The 24,899-nt window shown below is 39.4% G+C and overlaps 1 protein-coding gene across 2 annotated transcripts; it reads right to left on the bottom strand.

Annotated features, from left to right (window-relative positions):
• Positions 1 to 12: 12 nt before the first annotated feature.
• On the bottom strand, positions 13 to 22,907 carry ccbe1 (collagen and calcium binding EGF domains 1). 2 transcript variants are annotated; one of them, XM_088282153.1, is made up of 11 exons: positions 22,719 to 22,907; positions 22,555 to 22,638; positions 9,137 to 9,189; positions 8,361 to 8,495; positions 8,143 to 8,280; positions 7,130 to 7,242; positions 6,452 to 6,539; positions 5,598 to 5,737; positions 3,406 to 3,441; positions 2,099 to 2,134; positions 13 to 1,251 (listed from the first exon to the last, which is right to left on the bottom strand). In XM_088282153.1, exons 1-11 carry the CDS (start codon positions 22,820 to 22,822, stop codon positions 985 to 987), a joined length of 1,194 nt encoding a protein of 397 aa, XP_088138279.1. In that variant the 5' UTR covers positions 22,823 to 22,907; the 3' UTR covers positions 13 to 984. The 2 variants fall into 2 exon arrangements, with proteins under 2 accessions (XP_088138279.1, XP_088138280.1); XM_088282154.1 differs by lacking the exons at positions 22,555 to 22,638; positions 22,719 to 22,907 and adding an exon at positions 12,552 to 12,695.
• Between the last annotated feature and the right edge of the window lie 1,992 nt (positions 22,908 to 24,899).

Below are 24,899 nucleotides of genomic sequence, written 5' to 3' on the forward strand. Positions count from 1 at the left end.
TCAGCAAAAAAAAAAAAGTTTTATGAGTTCAACGCTGCTGGAAGTCCAAAAGAGGCCCAGCACAGCCTCTTGAACATCAGATGCAGTAAATATAAGATGTGAATGTGACACTAATGGATGGATCAGATTTGAATATAAAATAAAACTAAACAAATACGTCTGGGGTCAGCCAGTCCTCCCTCAAGCGCCTCCAACGAGACTGTCGCTATTCCGATGTCCTTCTGGTATCTACAGTGTTTATGTCTTTTAATTTGTGTTCTAATTTCTCGCTAATTCAGATGACACCAGATGGAAAGTGCTTCGTTAGAGCTTCCACTGTTGAGCAACGCGCTTTATAAAGTTGTATATTGTTACAAATTGAAGTTTTATGAGAAAAAAAAAATTGCAATAAAAATTCAACATTGCAAGAGTGCAACTTTACTTTGAAAACATTTTTTTGCTTAAAAAAAAAATGACGTTGCCTGAAGAGTCCGTGCGAGATATTTTTTTTCCAAGGGAAAAAAAAAAAAAAAAACTAAGACAGATGAAGGAAGCAAAAGCAAAGACTAACAAAACCTGTCGTGTTATATGTCACACTATTAGGCTGAAGTGTGTGTGTTTATAAGATATTCGTCATGTTATCATTTGCACTACGAAGAGTCCAACGTGCGTAAACGATTTACACGTGTGATATGACGTCAGTCGGTCTTAAGTGGAGATTTACCGCAGCACTGGAAAGTATGTCAACAACGCTTAAAAAAAAAAAACATTTACATTATCAACCGCCAGTTGTTGTGCTGTTACCATGGTGACAAAGCATCACAGTGGACTCATCTTACACATGGCATCAATCTATCTCTCGAGTTAATATAACGTAATGGTTTGACCACTTTCAAATCGAAACAAATAGAAAAATAAACGTCTGTCATCCAAAAGGCATATGATACATTCTGTTAAGAGAAAAAGTTAAATAATAATAAGATATTTACACCTCACGTTGACTATTTAGAATCCATTGCTGTCTGTTCTGCCTCGTGGTGGCTTCCTCTTGCGGGTCCTCTTGGAGTGCGGCGGCGGCGGCGGCGGCGTCGTCTCTCCAACAGCTTCGCCCGAGCCTGCGTCCTGGCTGTCTCGCCAGGCGCCGGGCGCCACGGGGAGCTCCTCCCCCGGGTAGAGGGGCACTCGGCCGTACACTTTGATCTGCAGGTCGGCGATGTCGTTGCGGATGTCGGCCATGAGAAGCAGCAAGAAGTCGAAGGAGCCAGGAGGTCCCTACAGGTGGACAACGGAAAACAAGTAAATAAAACGTCAGAATATCCATCCAACTATTTCCGATGGCGATGGATTTTTTTTTTTTTTTTAGCAATTTAAACTTCACAAGAATAAATTGCTAATTTTCAAGCAAATAATCTGATTTATGAGAATAAATATTTGGAGAAAAAATACTCGGAAAAATGGCAATTTCTGAGACTAAAATTGTAATTTGTAGTAATTAAACTTTAGCCTTACAAAATATAGTGTATGTTGTATTGTTGTAATAGAACTGTAATTGTATGAAAATTATTATTCATTTTTACTAGAACATTTTTTTCTTGATAAGATTTTTATTTTAAATTAATAGAATTGAACTTCACAAGAGCACAATATTTTTTTTCCACAAATTCTACAAGTAAAATTAAATTTTAAATTTTAACCAAGAGTAAAATGAATTGTAATTTTTTTTTTTTTTTACATGAATACAACTTTTATTTTATGACAGCAATTGTAATTTCACCACAGTAAAAATTAAAATGATGCTCCCTTAAACAGTAATTTTCATTGCCCCAATTAAGGATGGCCAAGTGGTCTAAGGCGCCGCGTTTCGGTCCCAGTCTCCCAAGGAGGCCTGGGTTCGAATCTCGAATTTCCCCATTGTGGGACTAATAAAGGGAATCTTATCTTATCTTATCTTAAGATGGTAATTTTTCTCCCAATTAAGTAGCTCGACTTGATGTGTTCCACTGTTTCTCCTCCTCACTAACGCTATTTATTTTTGTGTCTGTCTGTAAGCGACCCTGAAACAACAGCGCTGGATTTTGGCGACAGATTTCATAAGAGATGTAGGTGCCGATTTTCTTACTGGAGGTCCAACAGGTCCGGGTGCTCCTGGCTCCCCCTGTAGGGTAAAGAAACAAATATTTAGTTTAAATGAATTTGAGTAAAGGGGCGCACGATAGGAATTCATAATATTGTATTCTTTTTTTTTTTTTTAACAAGTGTAAGCGCATCGGTGAGGAATTGCTGTTGCTATACGGTAGCGCTTGTTCGCCCGACCGCTGAGTTGGGGAGGGGGGTCACACTGGGGCTGTGAGTGTTTTGGCAGATGGTTTGGATTTGTTACTCGGAGAGACAGATTAGCATCACCCGCCGATCTATCCACACAAACATCCCCGTAGCGGGAAAATTGAAGGATTCTGTGTATACTGTAGCGAAGGCACCTGAATTGGACCACACCAGCGAGCGGCTAAGCCGAGCAAATCGGTTTTAAGCTAAGTGGCGCAATTCCAAAACATGTCATAACTTTATTAAAACTCAATAAAGAGGGAGTGTTTTTGGTTATGCTGCAATCTCAAGTAGTGAGAAACCATTTGCCGCATTTGAACACGAAACAATTATAATTATGACTTTGGCGCAGAAAATGTATCGGAATTGGAGCCGAAAAAGGCGACTGACAAAATCGATGCCTGCAAATCGGACTTTTCAGTCATTGAAATATTGTCAAAGATCACAATGTCTCCTCTGGCAAGTTCAAAAAGAAAAAAAAAATTGTAACGCACATGAAAAATACTGAAACTGGAAAACAAAAAATCAATATGATATAATAGTCGTATTAATAGAAAAAAATGATGAGAATTCAGAAGAGTAAAAAATTGTCTTAACATCCCAAAGGGAGAAAAAGAAAGACAAATCGGGACATATTTTTACAAAAAAAATTGCATCCCGTCATCCAGCATTTGTGTATCTGAGAAAAATCAGAAACCAAACAGAAAAGGCAAAACGTTAACAGACGTGTCGATCTGAAATTTGGAGCATCTTGAAGCCTTTTGGTTTCCTGTCGAGGTGAAAGCAAAGCAAACCCTGACAAACCCTTCCTGGAAAAAAAACCAAAAAAAAGCCTGAAATATTCCAGACGTGCCGAGTGGTCCGTAGAGTTTTCTTAACACCGATCGTGAAAAAGTTAATGGCCACTTGAACAACTGCATGCTGTTCACCCCCCGGGGGCCTTACTTTTGATTTTCAACGTGTTTGCACTTGAGTGGATCACAGACGTCACCAACAATCAGTCATACGTCTTAAATCCAACTTAGCAACTTTGACTGTGAACAATCATCGCCTTGTAGCCGACACTGGACTTCTACTGAGCGCAGTTTCCAAAGCGAATCTCACCTGGTGTCCGTCTTTTCCCGGCGCTCCCGGAGGCCCCTGTCGAATAAAGACAACAGCTCGTATATATTCAAGCTTGTGCATTTTAATTGTTGAGTAAAGATGATGCGCCAGGTTAATTGCAGTCTGTGTTTCCAGCCCAGCTGAATTAAAAAAAGAAAATGGTGACCTGTAGTGTGCGAACAAAAATATTGGAAACAGCCAACTAACGTAAGGTAACAACAATTGAAATCTTGAGTTCTGATAGACTCTAGCATTTCATCACGATACAAATAAAACTGTGTTCTCCACCCAAAAGCGAGCAAAGAAACGCCGCAATAATTCACAAAGACGTCACGTTACAATAATTGTCATACTGTGTATTTGCGAAAAGGTCGTGAAGGTTACAAAGGCTAGTCGCTGATTTGTGAGAACCACCTAAAGAAAATTCTCATTTCAGTCAAAACAATTATAAGACAAATTTCTCCACAGAAAAACACAGCTGACAGTTTTGCAGGAAAATAAATCCTGCAAAGCAAAGAATTTGCAAATTTTACAAAATGGAAGTGTTTATGTAGCATTAATAACCGCTTTATTACAACAATAGCGACAGTATTACAAGGAAAACGTACTCAACTCATCTTTATTTGTATATGGCAGCATGTTTTGGATGTCTCCCTCCTCCAACATGCTTCAAATGATCGGGCTTGTTATACGGCGATGGGCTGATCATTAGAATCAGGCGTGTTGGAGGAGCGAAACATCCAAAACATGCCGGGCAAGGGTTCTCGAGGACAGAGCTAAAAACAACTCACAGTGAGGAACACGGGAGTTAAATGGGGATAATTTCAAATAGTACAAAGAAAACATTTAAGAGGGTTGGAATAAGATGGATGGTGTGGAGGTAAAATTAAATCACCTTAAAACAGGATTATTAAATGACCAAAAATAACCTAAAACGGACAACCTTCTATCAAGTGAAACCATTAGATAGGTGCGAGTAAAATTAATTAATTATTATTTTTTTTTAATTATTTAAACATTTTTTAAATGTTTAATTTTTTTTTTCCAAGAAAGAAACATCATGTAAGTAGAATTGTTTTAGTATTACACGAAGAGTCACTTTTATCAAAATAAAGACATACATTAAGAAGGAAATTTGTGAGTTAAAAAATGGTAAAAAGAGACAATTATCCCACAAAGTAACTTAAATGACGTTTTTTTTTTTTTTTCTTCTTTATGTTAACCATTTTACGCGTGCGTGGACTAGCGTCAGTTTTCCAAACAACACCGACACGCCGCTAATGAGGATTAAGAGGTTTTCGGAGACGAACATATGTAATTAAAACCCTCCGAATGCTCACAGGAGAACTTTGGGAGGTTTTGGCGCCGTTAACGCCGCAAGCTCGTCTGATTGCAGGTGTTGATAGTGTCGTTCATCAACGTGGCAATGCGCAACCGCATCCCGCACATTCTTGGTCCACGTCCCGGTCGCACTAATCAACATGAAAGGATTCCGCTCGAGGGCAGAGAACGCGAGTCGGCCAACCAAAACCAAGAGCACTTGTCAATCGATTAACCCTTCATTGTTCTCACTTCAAAAGGTCAACGTTTTGGCATTTCAGGTTTAGTTTAAATGTATTCGACCTTCATGATTGTATTAATAATCGTAAATCAACTTCACGTATTTGGAGGTGATCTCGTACCAAAAATGAGTCGTACAAAGTTTGCCGTGTAACGATCACTAATTTAATCGAAATTAAGTCGTGAGATCATGAGAAAAAAAAATGAAAAGAAAAATCAAAATTCAAAATGTATGTTCGTTGTTTCAGGAGTCAAGTTAGATTGTTGAAAAACAAAATCTTAATTTTAAAAAAGTTGCATTACGAGAAGCTGAAGGTGATTTTAAAGGAGATGAAATTTTATTTTTAGAAGAAAAAAAAAGCAGAACGCTGCAGGAACACGATCGCATTGTGAATTTGCCGAGCCGCTGATGTTTAATTTTTTAATTTTTTTAATCCAAAAATATCCTCTATTATCCTCTGAAAACTCACCTACATGCATTTTTGCCAAATCCCAGTCAGATCTAAAAAAAATAACACTTTTTGGTGCTAAATAACTCGAGTGGCTTTATGAATACATGAAGAAAAGTTTTATGAGTAAAGTGTAAAATTGAAATGTTGGAGTTGAGAAATATGCGGTAGGATTCAACTGACCACAGGTCCACGAGGGCCTCGTTTGATGTGGGACAAGTCTGGTGTGGGCCCCAAGGGACCAATTAGGCCTCTTGGTCCAGGAGGACCCGGGGTCCCCGATTGTCCATCAAGACCTGGCTGTCCCGCTGGTCCGGGATCTCCTAAATAAAAACAGACGTGCTGATGAAAGTGGATTTCATTTCCTGCTTCCTCTCTTTAGCCGAGAAGCAAAATCAGACACATGCGCAAAAGACGGAGGGAGTTATTCAGTCAGACTGACGGAATGGTCCGCCAGTCCGTCAATGAAGGACGCCCGTTTTGCTGATGATGGATGGGAAACACGGCCCACTTGTCTCGTGTTTGTTCACACGTTTTTTTGTTTTTTTTAGAGGACTACAATGACGATATTTGTGTGAGAGGGAGTGCTCTCTATAAACGGTATCAAATTTGTTTCAAAAGTACAATTTTACTCAAGAATGATTTGAATTGTAAATCAATCATTGTCCTCTAGAATTAATAAAAGCAAATTTTAATCAGAGACGGCTTTAGGACTCTATAAACATTTTTAAATGGATTTCAGAAATGTCTAGAGCACAGGTGTGGGCAAACTACGGCCCGGGGGCCACATGTGGCCCGTTAAGCGTTTTAATCCGGCCCGCCGAACTTGGGAAAAAAATATTTCATTTCATTTCTTTCATTTTGGTTTTAAATTGGAGGTCTGAAAGCTCGTGCCGAGAATACGTCGAGAAAAGTTTACTTGCATTTCTGATTTAGAAATCTGGTAAAAAAAATTGTTGACTGGAGTGATTCTCTGATTCTCCTCTGTTGCGTTCCAATAAACGAGGCTTTACTGGTCCAATAAGTTGCACGTTTACCTGGTGGGCCTGGTGGTCCCGTCAAAAACGCAGCTGGGATTTTGTCTTCGGTCCTCTGCTCTGGAACATCAGAACTGCTTGACAATATCTTGAGTCAAGAAAGAAAATCACTACAAATTGATTTATGCTCTGAGCATTTTGCGGTGAAACAAAGCTTTTACAAAAAGAATTAGAAATGCATTTTTGTCATGATCATCATACACTCTTCCCGGGCAAAACAAAGTCGAGAAGCGGAGAAATAAGAGTTTGGTTGCAGAGTACAAGTAAAAAAACAGATTTTATTTTTCTTAAATGCTGCACCTCAATTTAGTATCTGTGACACCCCCGAGGAATTCTACAATATTATCTTTTTTTTTTTTTTTTAAATCAGATCTTAGACACTGAGTGACCTTTCACTTTTCAAATCTAAAACAACCACATAATATAAATAATAAATAACTACCTCTCAGACAAAGTCAATTATAACTGGGTGGTGTACCTAATATAATGTCCGGCGAGTGCAGCGCTGGAGTACCACATGACTGGAAGCAATTAATCATGTGACTCAAAGCGCCACAAGTGGCAAAAAGAATCCTGGCGGGGAAGAAGCATTGGAGTAACCCGTCGTCACGGATGACAGCTGAGATTAGAACGCGTTTACGGACACGGCAACCGGAATATTACTCCATTACCGCTCACCTTCTGTTTTAGCTGCAACACGGTGGTCTTGATCTGCTGGAAGTCGTCGCATGTGGCCGAGCAGGTCCCCGTGTTCATCACATTGTCGGATTTCTCCGATACATGATGCAGCGCTGTTAATGAGATCGCTGATTTATTTTCGGGTGTTAAGAGGACATCTTTTATAAATAAGACAGATTGTTATGATTCAGAACGTGGCTACAAAACAAAATCTTTGCAATTGAAACACACCCCTTAGTATCGGCGCCTCCCATTCCGATGCCGACGAGTATGATCAGCGTTTACGTGACAAGTATGGAAAGCAGGCAGTTGCACAGCGCCGTGTTGTCCAGATGTTTGGACGTGGGACGTCACACCTCGCGAGCCTGCCGCCAGTCATGCGTCTCCCCCTTAAGGGGACCCGTATGGCGGAATTTTTTTTCGACCGTCATTCCCGTTTACTCCACTGCTTGGATAATCAGAGTAACAATCGTGAAAAAAGGTCAGCATACAGTGCTTGCTCTTGTTTCCACACGCATAAATTAAATGGCAGATTGACAGTGTCGGGACCACGTTGCTTTTGCTTCACCGAGGAGACACCCTTGGGAGGAAGGACCGCCTCATTGGCGACGGAATGGGCGTGAACATCTTTATTATTATTATTTTTAATCTTCTGGGTCCTTTCTGATGTTTTCCTCAAGAGCATCAAGGCAAACCAGGGAAGGACCCCGGAGTCGAGGGGTTCAAAGTTCACGCTCGGGAGGAAAAACTGTTCTGACATGCTATATGTAATGACTACCAGGTGCACACACACACACACACACACACACACACCCCGTCTCCACCAATGAGGACACAAAATGTCCCAACATAACCCTAACACTCACATTATTGTAAAATGAACACGCTTTTTGACTTCCGTCTCCGTCAATGGCAGCGAAAGTGTCAGTGTATTAAAACGGGAAAAAAAATAATAATGTACACACAGGAAACGGTCGCGCCCCACAAACTCTGCTCAGCAACAAGCCACGAACCTCTCTCTTCTTTACTGCATGTTCGCCCGTCTTCCTCCAGGAAGAAGCCTGGATCGCACTCGCAACGGAAGCTCCCCATCGTGTTGATGCAGAGTTGGGAGCACGCCGTCGTGTTTGTGTCACCGCATTCATCGATGTCTGCATAAAGCACACAAAGTCAATATATATATATATTGTGTGTGTGTGTGTGTATATAGTTGCAAAATGGAAAGACTCACCCAGACAGTAAGGCTTTTGGCGGTTCCGGTGGCGCTCGCGGTTGTAACGGTAGCCAGGGTAACAGGTGCACACCACACGGCCAAAGTGATCACTACACTGCTGCTCGCAGGGCGCGCCAGCGCACACATCATAGTCTTGAAAATACATGCGAACTTCGTTCAGCCAGAGGTAGCAAACAATTCGCGCCAAAAAGGTTGCCAGTTTGGCCGAGTTGGACCAGCTGAGTGCATGTCGCGGCGCTGTGGCAATTTGGCGGCAGAAACTCATCTAAATTTATAGCTGCTCAAACCGTGCGGACGTGTGTTGGATGTCAGATGTACGGAATAAAAGTGATCAATTCTTCAATTCATTATGATCTTAATCAGTAGTAGTAGTTGTATCATAATTATTTTTTTAATCAGGGTTCTCCAACTAGTGCAATGTCTTTAAAGGAAATGAGAGGACCTGCTTCGAAAAGCCATGAGTAAAGTCAGTTGTGATCACTCCCACAACAGCGCAGACCTCCTTTTCTCTCAGATCCGCGCAGGAAATGACACCATTCCGAAAATAGAGCTTAAAGGGACGCCTCATTGACGTTAACATCAGCACTTATAAAATAGGTTTGCATGTAAAAATGACATCAGTACTAAAATGCTCCCCCTAAAAGACTCTGTCGTGATTTATTATCATTTTCTGGGTGATTTACGACAAATTGGAACATTGGAGCTCGGTTTGTTATTTTTTTTTCCCGTTGAAAACTGATTAATTGATTGACTATTCAGCGAGACTTGCCTACCTTCAGGAATGCACTGTCCCAACACAAACTTGAAGCCCCGGCAGCACTGCTTTCTGAAAAATACCAAACGGAAGCAAATAACGTTGGCTATAATAAGTCTATTAAAGCCGCATTACGTCTGACATGTATTATTAATAAAACACAAACACGCGCAGCTGTCCGCAGGTCAGACACACGAGTTTCCCGCTGACTTGGACCGGTTCCCTCGCAGCGCACTGTTCTGATCCAAAGCATTACGATTATTATTCATCACCAAAAAAAAGCAAAAAGTGCTTCCAGGTGTTGCTGTTGTTTTAACAGGAAATGATGCACACTCAAAAAGTTGAAACGAGCGCAGCAATGCAACATGCTCACTCCGAGAAGATGACCGTGAAATTCTTGTAGCGTTTATTTAGCCATTTGGGACACTGCCGTGCTTTTGTACTTGGCAGCATTCAAATATGATTTATGTCATTCTTTTTTTTTTTCCACAGATGAGCTACTTGACTTGAACTAGAAATGCTCAAATATTCTAAATTGCAAAATAAATGTGTATCAAGAAGGCTTTTATTGGTGAGGTACTACTCCTTTGGAGTTGGATCTAAAAATATGAAGCCAAAAGTAGAAGTTTAGCCGATATTTAAATCTGATTGGTCACAATTGGAATTTTTAATACCAGTATTTGTTTTCAAAGCTTTTAATTTAGTTTCAATTAACGTCACACTGTTCAACAATGTGATGGAAAAAAAAGGAAGTTTTTTTTTTTTTTTGGTGATCGGTGATCTTTTTTAAAATTAAAAAAACATTTAGTCTTCTCTTTATATTTAATACATTTTTAGAGAACCGATTATAAAAATCATCTGACTGCTCTCACCACTGCATTTCCAACAAACCATTCCATGTCAAAAATCGGTAAAGAATTCAACACGTTGTGATGGATTTATCGGAGCCAAATACAGTCTCAAAATCTATCATTTAAAAATTGACAACGTAAAATACATAATCCCGCATCACACTCAAAGGGACGCTTCATATTCCTAATTAGAGACCTTTTCTCAAGTCGTCACTTATTTTCTAACTTCTCCAAAATGAAAAGATAAAAAAAAGTTTTCCTGATCCCAAAAATATATAAACCAAGCTTGTTAGTGAAAAATTGCGCCACCTTGGATCTTGTCCTCCTTTAAAGCAATCCTTTACAAACATCAGAACTCTATATTAAAAAAAAACACACAAAAAAAAAACTATAACCTAATAATCCTATCTTTCACATGTACTGTAATTAAAAAACAATTCTGGAAAGTTACAATCTTAAAGCAATGCTGTCATTTTATAACCTAACGTATCACAAGGACCTCAAAGAAGTCGTCTAAAAGATTTGCAGAGATCTGCACTTACCAGAAGACTTTTAATGGTAGCGATGATGGCTCAATGATGATTATGCAGATGACAGATGTTAAAGAGTTATTCTTACAAAAATGTATTCCTTTTCAGGAAGCCAGTCGATGAAAAACTGTAAATCAACCACGTGAGGGGAAACCACAACGTTGGCTTCCAGACATTATTTTGGTTCAACGATGTACTTTTAATGTATGTTTTCTTTAAAACGAACGCCGCGAGACATGCTCACTGGAACAGAATGCAACGGAATATTCGCCAGACACCGTGACGACTTCTCTCAGCGCGCTTGGGGCGCATGAATGTTAAAGCGTGACCATGGCATTTAAAGATGAGGCCACGTGGGGGCGCTCAAGAGGCAGCATGGCTGATTTCAAATTCAATTATTTGACCAGCTCGGTATGCAGAACGGCTGGCAATTTTGTTTAAAAAAATAAGTCACGATATAGCAAAATGCAAAAAAAGTGGAAGAGAGATGTAGAGGGAGATCATTGAAATCTTTTCGAGCTCAGTACAAGACAGTGCAAGAACTTGATGGATTCTAAAACAGCTTTGCATTCAAAGTCCCCCCCCCCAAAAAAAAAATCATTTTTCATGATACGTCTCGATTCCTTGAAGATTAACGTCATAGTTTTTCACATTTTAAGCACTGCATTGCCCCAGAAGTGGACACCCTGAGAGAGTTGACACAAAGACGACTTCCTGCGTGACCCGAAGAAGAACAAGCAAACAGGCGGTGGGACGACGGCGGCAAAAACAAACATCACGAGAGAAAACAAATCCATATCCGCGCTCACGTTCCCTCAGTTGTGCATCTTTTTATTGAATTAGCATGAAGGGAAAATGTTTGCACATTGCAACATCTTAACTTTTTGCCTCTTGTGGAAAAGCCAAGCGAGGTTAGGAAACATCCAAAACTATTTGACAAGACTATATTTCCCATCTTCATTCTGTGTAAGAACAACTAAATTGTCTTCAGGAGAAGGAAGTCAAAAGCATGAAACTATTAAAAAAATTAATTAAAAAAAACTCGAACTTATTAAAGCTGAATAGAAAAGACCCGCCGTGACCACCCTTGACTAGACAAAACTTAATCAGACTAAACTTGTGTGTGTGTAAATCTTTCAAACTGCGTTAATCAGAACCAAACCCCCCCAAAAAAATCAAAACAGAACATCCTTTCATATTAAATTGTTCAAAGTAGGCACCTTTCATCGAGATAACAGCTTTGCACAATTTGCAATTTCCTCAGTCAGCTTTTATGAAGTGGATGATATTTTATGAGCCCGAATGACTTTCAGTTCACATCTGTGCATTATCAAACGTTAATAGTCTGCAGCTCTTCACCTCGTAATAGTTTCGACGATTTAGAAGCCCTTTCCTCACTTCTGACTCGGGAAAATATATAACAATGTTGATAAAGAGCATGTCAACATGAAATATCCTAAATTTGACGATCTGGGGAATTCCCTCGGTGGAGTCAATACAGGTAACAACCCTGAAAATTGGCCCGAATCCGGAGAAAACAATCTCCCTGAAGCAACAGATCAACGCTCGTATTTTTAGATGATTTGTCCAAAAATCTACTAGCGACACAAAACATTAAAAATTCTCCCAACCCGATTAACCGGCTCACTTTAACATATGACATAAAATATACAACCAATCTAATTCATAATTGAATCATTTGCACAAATATGGTGGCTGCCATTTTCGTCTCAAGCATCTCGGTTGTTTGTTATTCTGTGAATGAGATCCATTACTGTACTAAAACAAATGTGCTTTTTGAAATATAAAGGCCATTCACAATTGATTGACGCCAAGAAAGCGATCGGTGTCCATTCCTCACTTTCTATACTTTGGTCGTGCTGTTTTTCCTCAAGTTCACTCATCTTTTAGAGAAGTCCATATTCAGGCCAAAAACTATCAAATGGAATTCAACCAACTGACTTTTCTTTATGGCTTGTGCAGGTATTCCATCTATTAAAAATCTCGACGGTATTGTATGCACTCCTTCCACTCTCCCACTTTTCATACGCACCGTAAAACAGTCTGTGGCTTCCAATGAATCTTTTTAATACCCCGCATAAAATGGCAATGATGAGGTTATACAAGCGACGGCGTGTTGAAGGTTTATCTTCGAGGGGAACGCAGACGAAAGTATGATGAGCCAGCACGTTACGTAAAGCACAAAAAGGAGGCTATTTGCTCACGGAACGTGTCGACGCGTTGTCACAAAAACAGCCGGAATAAAATCCCGGGGAGCGGAAATATGAAAAGGTTTTTGTTTTCAATCAACAGAATATGTTTGATTTTTTAATATGTTTAGGTGACATAGACTTAAAGTCATGCTGAAACATAAACGCATGATGGAGTTTTGCATCATGTCGGTGGTAAAGGCTCAGTTTTTCTGTAATTTAGTTCCCGTGAAATCACGCTCGCGCATTGTTCTCTCGCGTTGTTGTATGTATTGTCCTGTTTCCGGTTTAAATCAGATGCATCCTATACAGTCCCGCTCAATATTAACCTACTAGCAAATTAATCCTTATTTCTCACCTTATTGATGCTGATTTGAGCCTTGAGTTGATGACAAAAACGTGAAATGTTGAGTTAATTACGGTTTGTATGTTTGTGAATCCGTTAGCCACATTAGCCCACCAGCATTCGTCTTCGGCCGTTCGCGGTCATTAATATGTGACTCAAGGGGCATGGATTCGTCTTCGGCCGTTCGCGGTCATTAATATGTGACTCAAGGGGCATGGATTCGTCTTCGGCCGTTCGCGGTCATTAATATGCTACTCAAGGGGCATGGATTCTTCTCATATCGGATCAGCGTTGTCTCCGATTGTCGCGACGGTCGCTGTCCCCTTGCTACGTTGACGAAGGAGTGATTAATTCGCTTTGCAGGTGTGCCGTTCTTTCCTTGACGTCACTGAATGTTGTTATTTGTGTGGCCCCTAGATGGTGCTGTTGTACTGTTATTCCGCTGATTCATTCGTGTACGTTCATATAGTTTGGAATGCTCACGTTTAGACAGTGTATTTCACTTAATATATTCGGAATATTGTTTGCAATATTGGAAGTTGTAACTAATTCCTATTTTCCCTTATTTATTTGCAGACTCAATCAATCAACCTATCAGTCAGTCAATATTATATGTGCATCAATGGCTGTTTGCTTGCAAGACAAGTTCAGTAAAAGATACTGAAGCACCTCGGAACACCATCTTGTTTACAGTTTGCCCTTAAACGAACTAGTCCCGACACCTCCCCAACAATGTCACTTATAAAAAAAATAAAGATAAGGATGTAAGGAACAATTGAATAAAGATTTTGCCATCTACTGTCTGGGTAGTTCTAGGCACGCGATTAAAATGAAGTCATTCGTTGCCATTGACAGATATAGATGCCAAAAAGTACATTTATTTTACCTGGGCTGGCAGTGAATGAGTTCACTTGGGTGACTCCTTTCAGTTTGCGTCAGAGCGGGTACGCATTACATATCAACCTTGGAGCTGCCTGGTGAAGAAGACAATGCATTGGGTAATCAATCAAGTTGTCACCATAAACTGCCTCTGGAGATTTTGGCAGAGTCGAGGAAAAATATAAACACCTTGCTTGATTTACACTGAAGGGGGGGTTGACATTATGTCACTTACAAATTTTCCTCCTACATGACCGGTAAAGACAATGTTATGGGATATTAAATCAAGAAACTGTCTTGTAGTGCTTAGTGAACTGTAGTAAAAACACTCTTTGGATCCTCCTACCTGAACGGTACAGAAGATGAGTTTAAGTTCTGTAAGTTTAAACCTACGACACAATGCACACCTGAGGACCAAGTGTTTATAGGGACGCATCCAAAAATGCAAAGTAATCCGAGTCCATTTTAAGAATGTCCAGAGAACCACAAGAATAAAAAAAGACAAAGGTCACTGGTTCATCTAAAAATACCACAGGAGTGATTTTTCCCTGTTCTCATTGTAAAATTCCCATGACGTGCTGACGTTCCTTGGGCCGTGTCCTCATTATTCCCTGGAATTATTTGATTGCGAGCTACCTTTGAGATGCCAAAAAAAAAAAAGGTAAAACAATGTTGAAGAATGATGTTTTTCCAGCAGATGATATCTTTCTGCGGAGCGGGAGGCAGCTGGACAGCTTGAGATGACTAAAGGCACATTTCGCAAACTTGATGACTCCACAGAACATCAAGTTTTGCAACTGGCAAGACTCTCTGCAACCTAATCGACCTTTTATCTCAGCTATCAATCAAAAGCACGACAGTTTCTTGCTTTGTCTTGGCGAAACTAACGGCTGTCAGTTGGAAGCTGTCGAAAAAATGCTTCCGGTAGACTTCTTGCAGAAAGCTGAACTTTAACTCTACTACTGTGACTGTCTGGCGTCAGAGATTCAAAATCACTTGGGTTCCTGGTTTTGTCGAAAACTGCAGTCTTTACAGAGCTCCTCACCCAAAAAAAAAAAAAATCCCACGGCACACTAACAATTAAAAATGTCACAAAATGCACAAACGTGGGTTAATTTCCATCGAGTTGATTATGATTCATTTAACGCAGCTCAAACAGTGGATGGATGAAATTAATGTAGGTTTATAAATAAATTTAAAAAATAAAATAATAAACTAAATAAAATTAAATTTAAATTAAATTTAATTAAAAACTAACCAAATAAAATAAAATTAAAATTGAATAAAATAAAAAAACTAAATAAATAAAATTAAAATTAAATACAATAAAAAAATAAAATAAAATAAATGATGTTCAGACCAAATAAGCAAATTTGGATATTGTCATCTGGTTGGCAATCGATGATAGCTATTTTCTGCTAGTCCGGAGAAGAAGAAAACAAATTCCTGATTTGAGCTTGACTACTTCCATCCACTTGTGTCAGTCATTCAAAAATAAATTAGAGCTACCAACGTATCAACCAAATTCATGAGAGTTCCTACCGACAGTTTTTTTGTTTCCTAAAGATTGCATAAAATTTGCATCCAACATAGTGCACCTTTCATCTAAAAAATAACCCATGCTCTGAAAGACTGGTCTATCTGGAACTTCAGGAATGAAAAGTGTAAGTCAACCTGAGCCGTTAACGAGATAAATGTCCTCCAAAGGTTAGCGTAGTCGTTCACATAGCTGTCACGGTGTTGGATCGATTCACACTCAACCGTCCATCCCCAATCACCCTGCGGCGATTCACTCGCGACCGAGCCAGGGTGAAGTCTGCCTTTTGTCTTAAGTCAACCGGGATCGCCTCCAGTCCCTACCGTGACCCGTGATGAATCCGAAGCCTTTGCCAAGGAAAGCTAAGCAGCAATTTAACCTTAAAAGAAAAACAACTTGACAATGGAATTGTAAACGGACGTAGGATCTGCTTTGGTTCCCAACCGAAGATTGGGAAAGAAAGGACCAACTCAGAAATCGCAATGAGCTTTTCATCAGGTTTGGTTTCCAAACGATGGTCAAATTCATCATTTGTGTTGACAATGCTATTGCTAATAATCATAATGACGCCATAATGCGATCAGAATGATTAATTAGTGTAATTTATGAACAACATAAGCACCCCAAAAATCACTAATTATAATTTGATAGATTATGATTTTTGATTATGATTTTTTAATATTTTGGATTTGATTATGATTTTTTTTCATGTAAAATGACATCCAAATAAAAAAAACTGACCCGGGACCTGTTTTGGTTTTCAACCTAAATTTGGGAATGACAAATCCAGAGAAACTCCAGGGACAAAACCACAAACTGGAAACCAAACTTGATGTCGTTCAAGTGCTGCTTTGCATCGTAACCGTTAACAGAAAATTATGATCATTATTTCACTCGTTTACCAATTTACAATTGTTGCAGTTTGTCATGTTTAGGCAAATCCACTTTCACGCTGAAAATTTTCTCTTTATGTGCGCTTACAGCTCAGTTTGGAATGTTGCCTGGTGGTCACTTGTGTCCAAACAAGCCAACGAAGCAACAAACGGCGTGTTTGCCGTTTGCATGATGTCCACGTCTGTCACGAAGGAATGCTCTTGAACACTAACATGTCCTCCCTTCTACTTTTGTGATGGCTTGCACTCCTTCGGCAGCTTCCACATTTTAGGAAATGGGCTTAGATTCTTTTTTTTGTGGATTTTTCTTTCACCACTAGGGGCGCTCTATAGTTCAGAAAATATGCTAAATAAATCTTGATTTTTTTTTTTTTTTTACTCTTGAGTCTGTACTGTTTTAATGAGCAAAGTTGTTGCCGTGTTAAAAGGCACTGTTTTAACTTTTTTTTTATGTAACTTTATGTGCATCCACAGTACAAAATTGTTCAGTACATGCAGTAAACAACTCATTTTTGAAAATATAGAAAACTGCTGGTGCGGTTGGTATATCGTTTATTTTTTTTATTTAATTTTTTCCCCAAAAAAAGAGTTACTATATACAGGTGCGCCTTAGTTCGGAAAATATGGTAATCATAAAAATAAAAATGCGCGATCATAGATGCCACAATGCTGTTATGGAAAAAAAAGAGATGTAGAATTATGAGAAACTTAATTTTGTAACGCCGCCTCGTAAATCTACAAGAAAAAACTTTTACAAGCTTATAACTAAAATAAAAACATATTTTTTAGTTTGTTTCGCAATATAAATACTATGAAAATTGCAGCGTTATGATAGAATTAAGTCATAATATTCAAAGAACAAGACTCAATTGATTAAAAATGAGCTGTAATTTGACGAGAATAAGTTTCACTTTTATGACAATGATCATAGGAAAAAAATTGGATGAGAAAATGTAGAAGTCAGAATGTTGCAAGAATGGGCCCATAATAAAAAAGTGTTTTTATAAAGTCGGGTTTTTACAAGGAAAAGTTGCAATGGCAATGTCAGCATAGCACTTGCAGTAGCATTACTGGGGGGGGGGAGTTGTAATGTTTACTTTAGTGAAGACGTGCAGTTGCGTAAGCCAGACGCGTTGCACTTCATCCTCTTGTTTCTTTTTTGAAGTTTGCAATGATCCCAAACTTTGGACATTCTCTGAGTCTTTTACTCACTTTTTCCTCTCCGGCTTGCTCCTCTTGCTATGCAAGTGCAGGACGAGTGCGTGGAAAAATGATCACTGCAAAATCCTGCGACAGCGAAAACTTTGTGATATAAAATTTGATATGCACAATTTCAAAAGCTGCAATACGGTGAGACCACATTAAAAAAAAAAAAGTGAACTGCGTGATGGCAAGGAGTGACTGTACAGAGTTGTGGTTTAAAAAGAATAAAGAGAAAAATTGCAATGTTACGAGAATAGTCACGGTCGGATTTGAAAGTCGTAAAATGTAGAAATGTGTACTGTTGTGCATAGAAAGAAATTTGATAATTATTGTAACAGGATAAGAAAAGCCCAAATTTTTGTACAATAATTTCTCAGTTTGTTTCGCTAAGCAACTCATCACAACGCAAAAAAAAACCCCCAAAAAACTACCAACGCCAATCGACTGTTTTCCTTCCTGATTAATTGCGATGATTTTAATTAATCATCACGCGTATATTTTTGAGGCGAGCGAAGATCGTCAGCGAGCTCGACCGCTTCGTCTTCCTTGTGAGCCGCCATTCAAATCTTTCCAGCTTTCAACTCTGCAGGAGCCGTCATTTTCCCGACACTTTGTGCGCGTTCACCTTACAGGCCTCCTCTTGCGCTTGACAGAATGGAAAACACATGTTTATCTCCTTGCTTTTGACACGTACGCTGCTCAGCGCGGGCGCGTTTTAAGTAGTTGATGCAGATTGCATCTAAAGTGTTTGCCAAACGTGCGCTTGTTTGGTCCTTAACTCATTTACTACCATTGACGGCTAAAGACGTCAAAGATCCATTTGATTTTTTTTTTACTCGGCTGAATGAGTTAATATTGTTGGTATGTGCCGGCATGTTTTCGCCTCCCATTATTGGATATTGCCGTTGTTTAGAACTGCAACGCCACCGTGCCAATAACATTTTTTTGAGTAGCCATGATAGCCAACTTTGGCATTCTGAAGAGTTTAACCCAAGGTTTGCATAAATTGGCTGAACAAAAGGGGTCCAAGGACTCAGCCTTGGGGGACCCCACATTTGATTAGATTTAAAAGTTCCAATGGTTACAAAATAAACCCTTTCCTCCAAGTAGGACGAGTAACACACTGGAATTGCACTATAACATAAAAAAAAAAAATCTAAACTGAATGTTATGGGAATAAAGTCACTTTTATGTGCAAAACTTGTGATGGCATGAAAATAGTCAAATTGTTAAAAAAAAAAAAACATTCAACTTCTCTGATTTTTTTTTAAATATAAGTTGCACTTTCAATAATAATGTTAATGCAAAAAAAGGTGGATATGAAAATATAATAAGTTGAAACTAAAGTCACATTTTATAATGACCACATTATTTACGGGAATAGTTGAGATTTTTCCAGGAATATCGTTACACTTTTAAGATAATAAAGTCCTAATATGCTTTGCCACACTCGTAATAGAGTGTGAGGATTTATTGCATCTCAATTGTCGAATGTGATTGTTTGCTTCGTTTTAATGTGACCATGGCGAGGGAGACTGCCAACCGGTGGAAATGCTTTTCAGGCATCTCAGATTGGCATGATTGCTGTGTCTACATCTGCTCAAAGAGATGTTGAGAAACAACCTGGACTCGCTCCATTATCCTTTCTTAGCTGTTCAGTAGCACCAAAAAAAAAAAAAGAAAAAAAAATTCATTACACCGTTGTTAAACATATCCGAGTAATACTTCCAGATGTGTTTTTTTTTATCCTCGACAATTCAATCCACCATTTTTTTCATTTTCCCATGAAGCTGTAAAAGCAAAATGATTACACATTTCAGATGCAGATAACGAGATGAGAGAGTTGGAATGCAGTTTAGAAACTAATTTTACCCCATCAAACGTAAGCTTTAAAATTTGCAAACATCAACATTCCAAAAATTTCTCGTAATGCCATGAAAAGTTAATGTATTGTGAGAAAACATCACAAAAATAATCAGTATTACGACAAAAAGCCCCAGCCAGCCGGCAAATCATATCAAGCCATGAATATGTCACCTTTCAGCAACAACCTCCGCCTCCAAAAACAAAATAAAATATATTTTATTTAATTAATTAATTAATTAAATTTTGTTATTTGTTTATTTATTTATTTATTTATGTATATATATATATATATATATATATATACATACATATATATACATATATATATACATACATACATATATATACATATATATACATACATACATATATATATATATATATATATATATATATATATATATATATATAAGAACAAAAAAATAACTCAAAATCCAATGCACAGTATCTCCGTGAGATGCAATTATTTCCTACAGTTGCTTAAAACAACAAACTTGAATTTGAGCTTTGCCGTCATTGGGAGTGTGCGGGCTTTTAATGAAGATAACAGTTGAAGATGAGGGGAGGGTGAACGCAAGAAGAAGAAGAAAGAAAAAAAAAGACTTTGTAACAGCAGAATTATTTGTAAAAAAACAACACTGCAACCGCAGCACATGCCGCACATTAATTATGTTGCAGCTGTTAGAGTGGAAAGAGTCTTTTACGGGGAAGTCTTTATACAGGCCGGGCGAAGCCGACATCGCACACGCTAAAACTCAGCGCAATCATCCCACTCAAGAGGAGTTCGAAACGACAATTACAAATGTGTTCTTTTCATTACCGCCATTGTTGCTTAGCGCTATCGGCCAATCTGGAGAATAGAATAGTCGTCACAAAGACGACTTTTTTTTTTTAAATTGTATTCTCTGAAAGCTTTTTCCAGTAATATTAGGAGAAAAAACGAGTAATGCTACAAGAAGATTACACTGGTCGAAAAAATAAATAAATAAATGATCTGATATGCAAGTTTTGCACCAATTCCTCATTTGCACCAGGTTTTCATAATAATAATAATAATAATGAAAATAATAAAAAGTCATACATTCAAGCCCATATCTCAGTGAGCAACAAATGTTTATTTTTTTTCAGGGTTGTGTAAAAGGGTGCAAACACTTTTTCTTCTTTGTTTAAAAATGGTTTGCAAACATCTTAGCAACCTGTTCGGAACCCTGACAAAAGCAACATTTGCGCAAAAAAAAAAAAATTGGCAACCATTCGCCCTTCAGTGAGTTACGAGCTTCAGTAAAATTCATGAATCAACGGTTGGAGTCAGCAACGAGTGGATTTTTCTCATTTTTAAAAATAAAATGTGCATCAAAGCTACATTTGGAGACACACAAAATCTGCAGTTGACCAGTGCGCCTGAAAAAAAAAGTTGCAAAAAAAATAGAAAACTGCTAATCTTTACAGGAATAAAGTTGCACTTTAACACGAACAGAGCACAGATTCCTAACCCCCCCCCTCTGAAAGATACAATCTGCCCAGGGCCTTAGATTTGTTCAGACTTTGATTTAAACAATTTTCTCTTTCAGAAATAAAGGAATTTGGGCTCCCGGGGTCAAACTGTGGTCATCGTGAACCCTTTACGGGCAATTATTGAGTAACACGTTCACATTCTTAAGCATTTGCTCATCAGGCAGAAATGTGCTGTCGACGATCTATATTTTCATCGACTACACATGTGCTTTGAAAACACAAAACTACATACGATGGTGTGAGAAGAAACCTTTTGGAATAGTCAGGAAAACCACAATATAAACAATTTTAAAAAAAAATCACAAGCAGAATGTGACTTCATTTTCTCGATGTGTGGCAAAGTGGCACCACTTAGCGCCCACGTCGTTGCCAAACTGGCACACAGCGCTCACACCATTTGCGCCAGGAAAGCGTTTCTACCACAATTAGAAGCATTCATGGAGCAAAAGCCTTGCAACCTTTTTTTTTTTTTGCGCCAATATGCAATCCAGTTGCCAGAGAAAATCCCGACACACTAACACTCCGCTCCGTCACACGAGACTGAAAACTTCAACGTGACGGCAAGTCGGCCGTGGGCCTTTGATGAACGATGTTCCGTAAGATTGCTGAGACTCAGCAGCCGAGACGACCGGTTAGAAAAGAAATGGGATCACTCCCGCTTTGGAATTCGGCGTCTTTTAAAAAAAAAAGTCGGGAAATATCCGTCCGCTAATTGTGACGTAAAAGAACGGCGAGTTGTCAGTTATTTGCGGCTTGCGTGCGACAGGCAGACAGAAAGTCAAGAAGATTTTGGGGTAAAAGGTGAAACGTCTCATCAGTTACGTCCATTTTTTTTTTTTTTTTGCGCGCGGGACTTGCAGGATTTTGCCTTAAGTTGTACATTTCAATGGTATGCAATCCATCGCCATCCATTTTGAAACAAAAATGCAAATTAGCCAGATAAAAAGACACAATAGTTTGTTACCGACATGAGCCTGATGTGGTTTGGCTTCGATACAGATTCCCGCCAAACCTTACAGAAGACATTTCTGGAAAAGCTAAAGCAACTCAATTTTAACAATAAAGACATCCCGTCCGGCTGCTTCTTACGCTATAATTATAAAAAAAAAAAATTTTCAAAGTTGTTGGCATTCAATTTGCATAACAGACACAAATTAACCACATTAAAAAAATGTCTGCAGATTAGAACGAAGACAAATGTTCATTGAATTTGATTCTTAAACTGTGTACTGTAACCATGGCAACCATGATGTTTCCCAAACCCACGCGAGAGATGCTGACATTCATTTATATGATGCAAGTAAACTCCGCCCCCATTTCTTTTCTCTCGCACATGATGATTTCAAGAAATGTGAATTTTCTTAACCTGATGTGCTCGAAAAAAGTAGATATTTTTATTAAAGCATCAAAAATACGTTTGATGACTCGTAGAATTTGCAGTTGGCCAGTGTGGTTGCAGCAACATGACAAAATGATTCATGGCTTCTTTTTTTTAAATTCAGTATCAAAATTTTAGAGACACATAAAGCCATCGCTGATTACAATTTGGAAAAAAAAAAATCACATTTTACTCAGTTCAATTCAAGCCAATACTGGAATGGTCTTACCTGTAGCATGTTGCAACTTCCCCACTGGACTTGACGCAGGAGTACTTGGTGGTCGAGATGTTATCGGAGCACTCTTCACTGTCACTGCCAACAATATTTTAAGAAGCAACTCAATTAAAAAAAAGTAACACGCTGGTCGCGTGAAAGTGTCCGCCGAATCTTACCTGAAGCGGGCGTCCTCCTGCCGTTGTGACCGCGGCGACGCTCCGGAGAGGAACAACACCCATGTGACGACGGCCACGAGGCTGCGAGCGTGTCCGGGGGTCATGACGCTGAGTCGGGGCTCCTGTCACCCAGCCACCCGCTCGTGGAATGAGCGAGGCGGTGGTGGCGGTGGCGTGCGTGGGCCGAGCGCGGACCCTCCCACCCGCCACGCTTCGCGTTGAGGTCAGGCGAGAGGCTCGACCGTAGCGATTTATGGTTATTATTTTTCATTATTTGACGTTTTTTTTTTTTACTTCTCAAGTTGAAGTGCAGCGAACTTGAGAACCTGCACTCTGCTGCCACCTCGCGTTTATCGTTGGAAGCGCAACATAGAACAACCCAGCCGGCCACTTAAATAGGTACACCTTTTTATTTGCACAGGTCTCAAACTCCATTCCTCGCGGGACACGATCGTGCATGATTTAGATATTTTCCTCCTCCAACACACCTGATTGAAATGATCTGGGGCATCGTCAGGCTTCCACAGAACAAATTATTAATAACAAATAATTTGTTGTTTATTAATAATAAAAATAAAAATTTCCTACAATAACAGTGGAGAAGTTCTTTTAGTGTACTAGCCTATGGACCATAAATATAAATAAATCTTTCCAGAAATGCCAGCAGAAGCAGGTTTCTGAGTATGTAGCTGCAGTACCGCTTGCCTCCACTGGATGGCTCTTTAAACCAAGAGATCAGCATCCCTCCTTTCCCCTTCATTCCTCCTCCTCTCGTTTCAGAAACCCTCGTCATCAGTGGCCACAAAATGGATGACGGCTTTGAGTGCGAGCAGGGTGCGTCACAACGACGGCAGCGGCGGAGCTGTGCCATTTACCTTCCACCTGTTTCCATGCCTCAGCAACCAGAGCTGTCCAGAAATGAGGGATGCTGCGAGCCCTCGCAGGCTCACATATAGGCGAATAATGGGGGAGGACTGGTCGCCGTGGCCTTGTTTAGCAAACCCCCCCCACCCCGGATAACAACAGAGCAAGCATTTTCACACTTTGATGTACGTCATCGCTGCTGTACATATGTGATGATTATTTATATCCTCGGCAGGAATTCATTAACAGCTCATCCTATTGGCAACTATGCATTAAGGGGCAGAGAGTGCAGTGCCCCACCACATTCAGCAGATGGAGCTGTTCGTCCTTTTTTCTGTTTTTTTTTTTGGGGGGGGGGCTTCAGTCCATTTGTCATTTTCCCCTACTTGTCAATTTATAGTTACACACCTAAAAAATATACAAAATTAAGATAATGCAAAACATTTAATAAAAATGGAAAGGAAATAATTATTCCAGTCCAAATGAGTCATTTTTCCAATGCAGTGACCAACAATTGCGACATTTTAGTGACGGTCAATCTTCGTCTGTGTTAATGCGTGAAGACACTCATATATTTTTGTGAGGACTCGGCGGGCTCCGTGTGCCGTGCTGTCAGCGTGGCGCTCTGCAGCGCTGCAGCAGTGAGTGGCGAGCCGCACATGCCAAGACTAGAGTGGTCGGGCCCTGAGCTGGCTAACTGCAGCTAACAGCCTGCGTCGCCTTGCCGCACTCATCTAACTTGGCGTCACACACTCACCACACGTGTTTCGAGGCTCCCAATCCGGCCGGGAGGACGTGAAAAGTGTGGGTCACGCTATTATTTAGTCATTTTGGGATCATTATGGAAGCAAGGTCACTTAGGTTGTTTTTTTTTTTGTTTTTTTTAAGCAAGCTGCTCAGTGCGGAAAGAACACAGCCGGGAGCGCTTGAACTCATGTTCGTGTCATTCTAACTCTCTCTCTCTCTCTCTCTTTTTTTTTGCTCAAATAAAGCCACTAATTCCTTTTTCATTACCCTTGACTAACTTTGCACACGTCAGACCTCGCTGGTTGTTCATGATCCTCTTACCGCAGTGTTTGAATCACAGCGTGCAACGCTACCTCTGTCTTTCTATCTGTATGGATTTTTAGATTAAAACCACTAGCGGAGTTAAAGCCAGCACATGCATATGCATAGATTTTAATTAGTCGATGCACTCTAATCTGGATGGAAATAGAACCGCGTTTAATCATGTCTTGCTGTAGTCAAAGTTAAAAAAAAACAAAACGAGAGGCTAATGTTTTCACAATAAAGTCGTAGTGTCGTACGAATAACGTC

The sequence above is a fragment of the Idiotropiscis lumnitzeri genome, chromosome 18, assembly GCF_059441095.1.
Source record: "Idiotropiscis lumnitzeri isolate Australia: NSW breed Sydney's pygmy pipehorse chromosome 18, RoL_Ilum_1.0, whole genome shotgun sequence".
Taxonomy (NCBI): Eukaryota; Metazoa; Chordata; class Actinopteri; order Syngnathiformes; family Syngnathidae; genus Idiotropiscis; species Idiotropiscis lumnitzeri.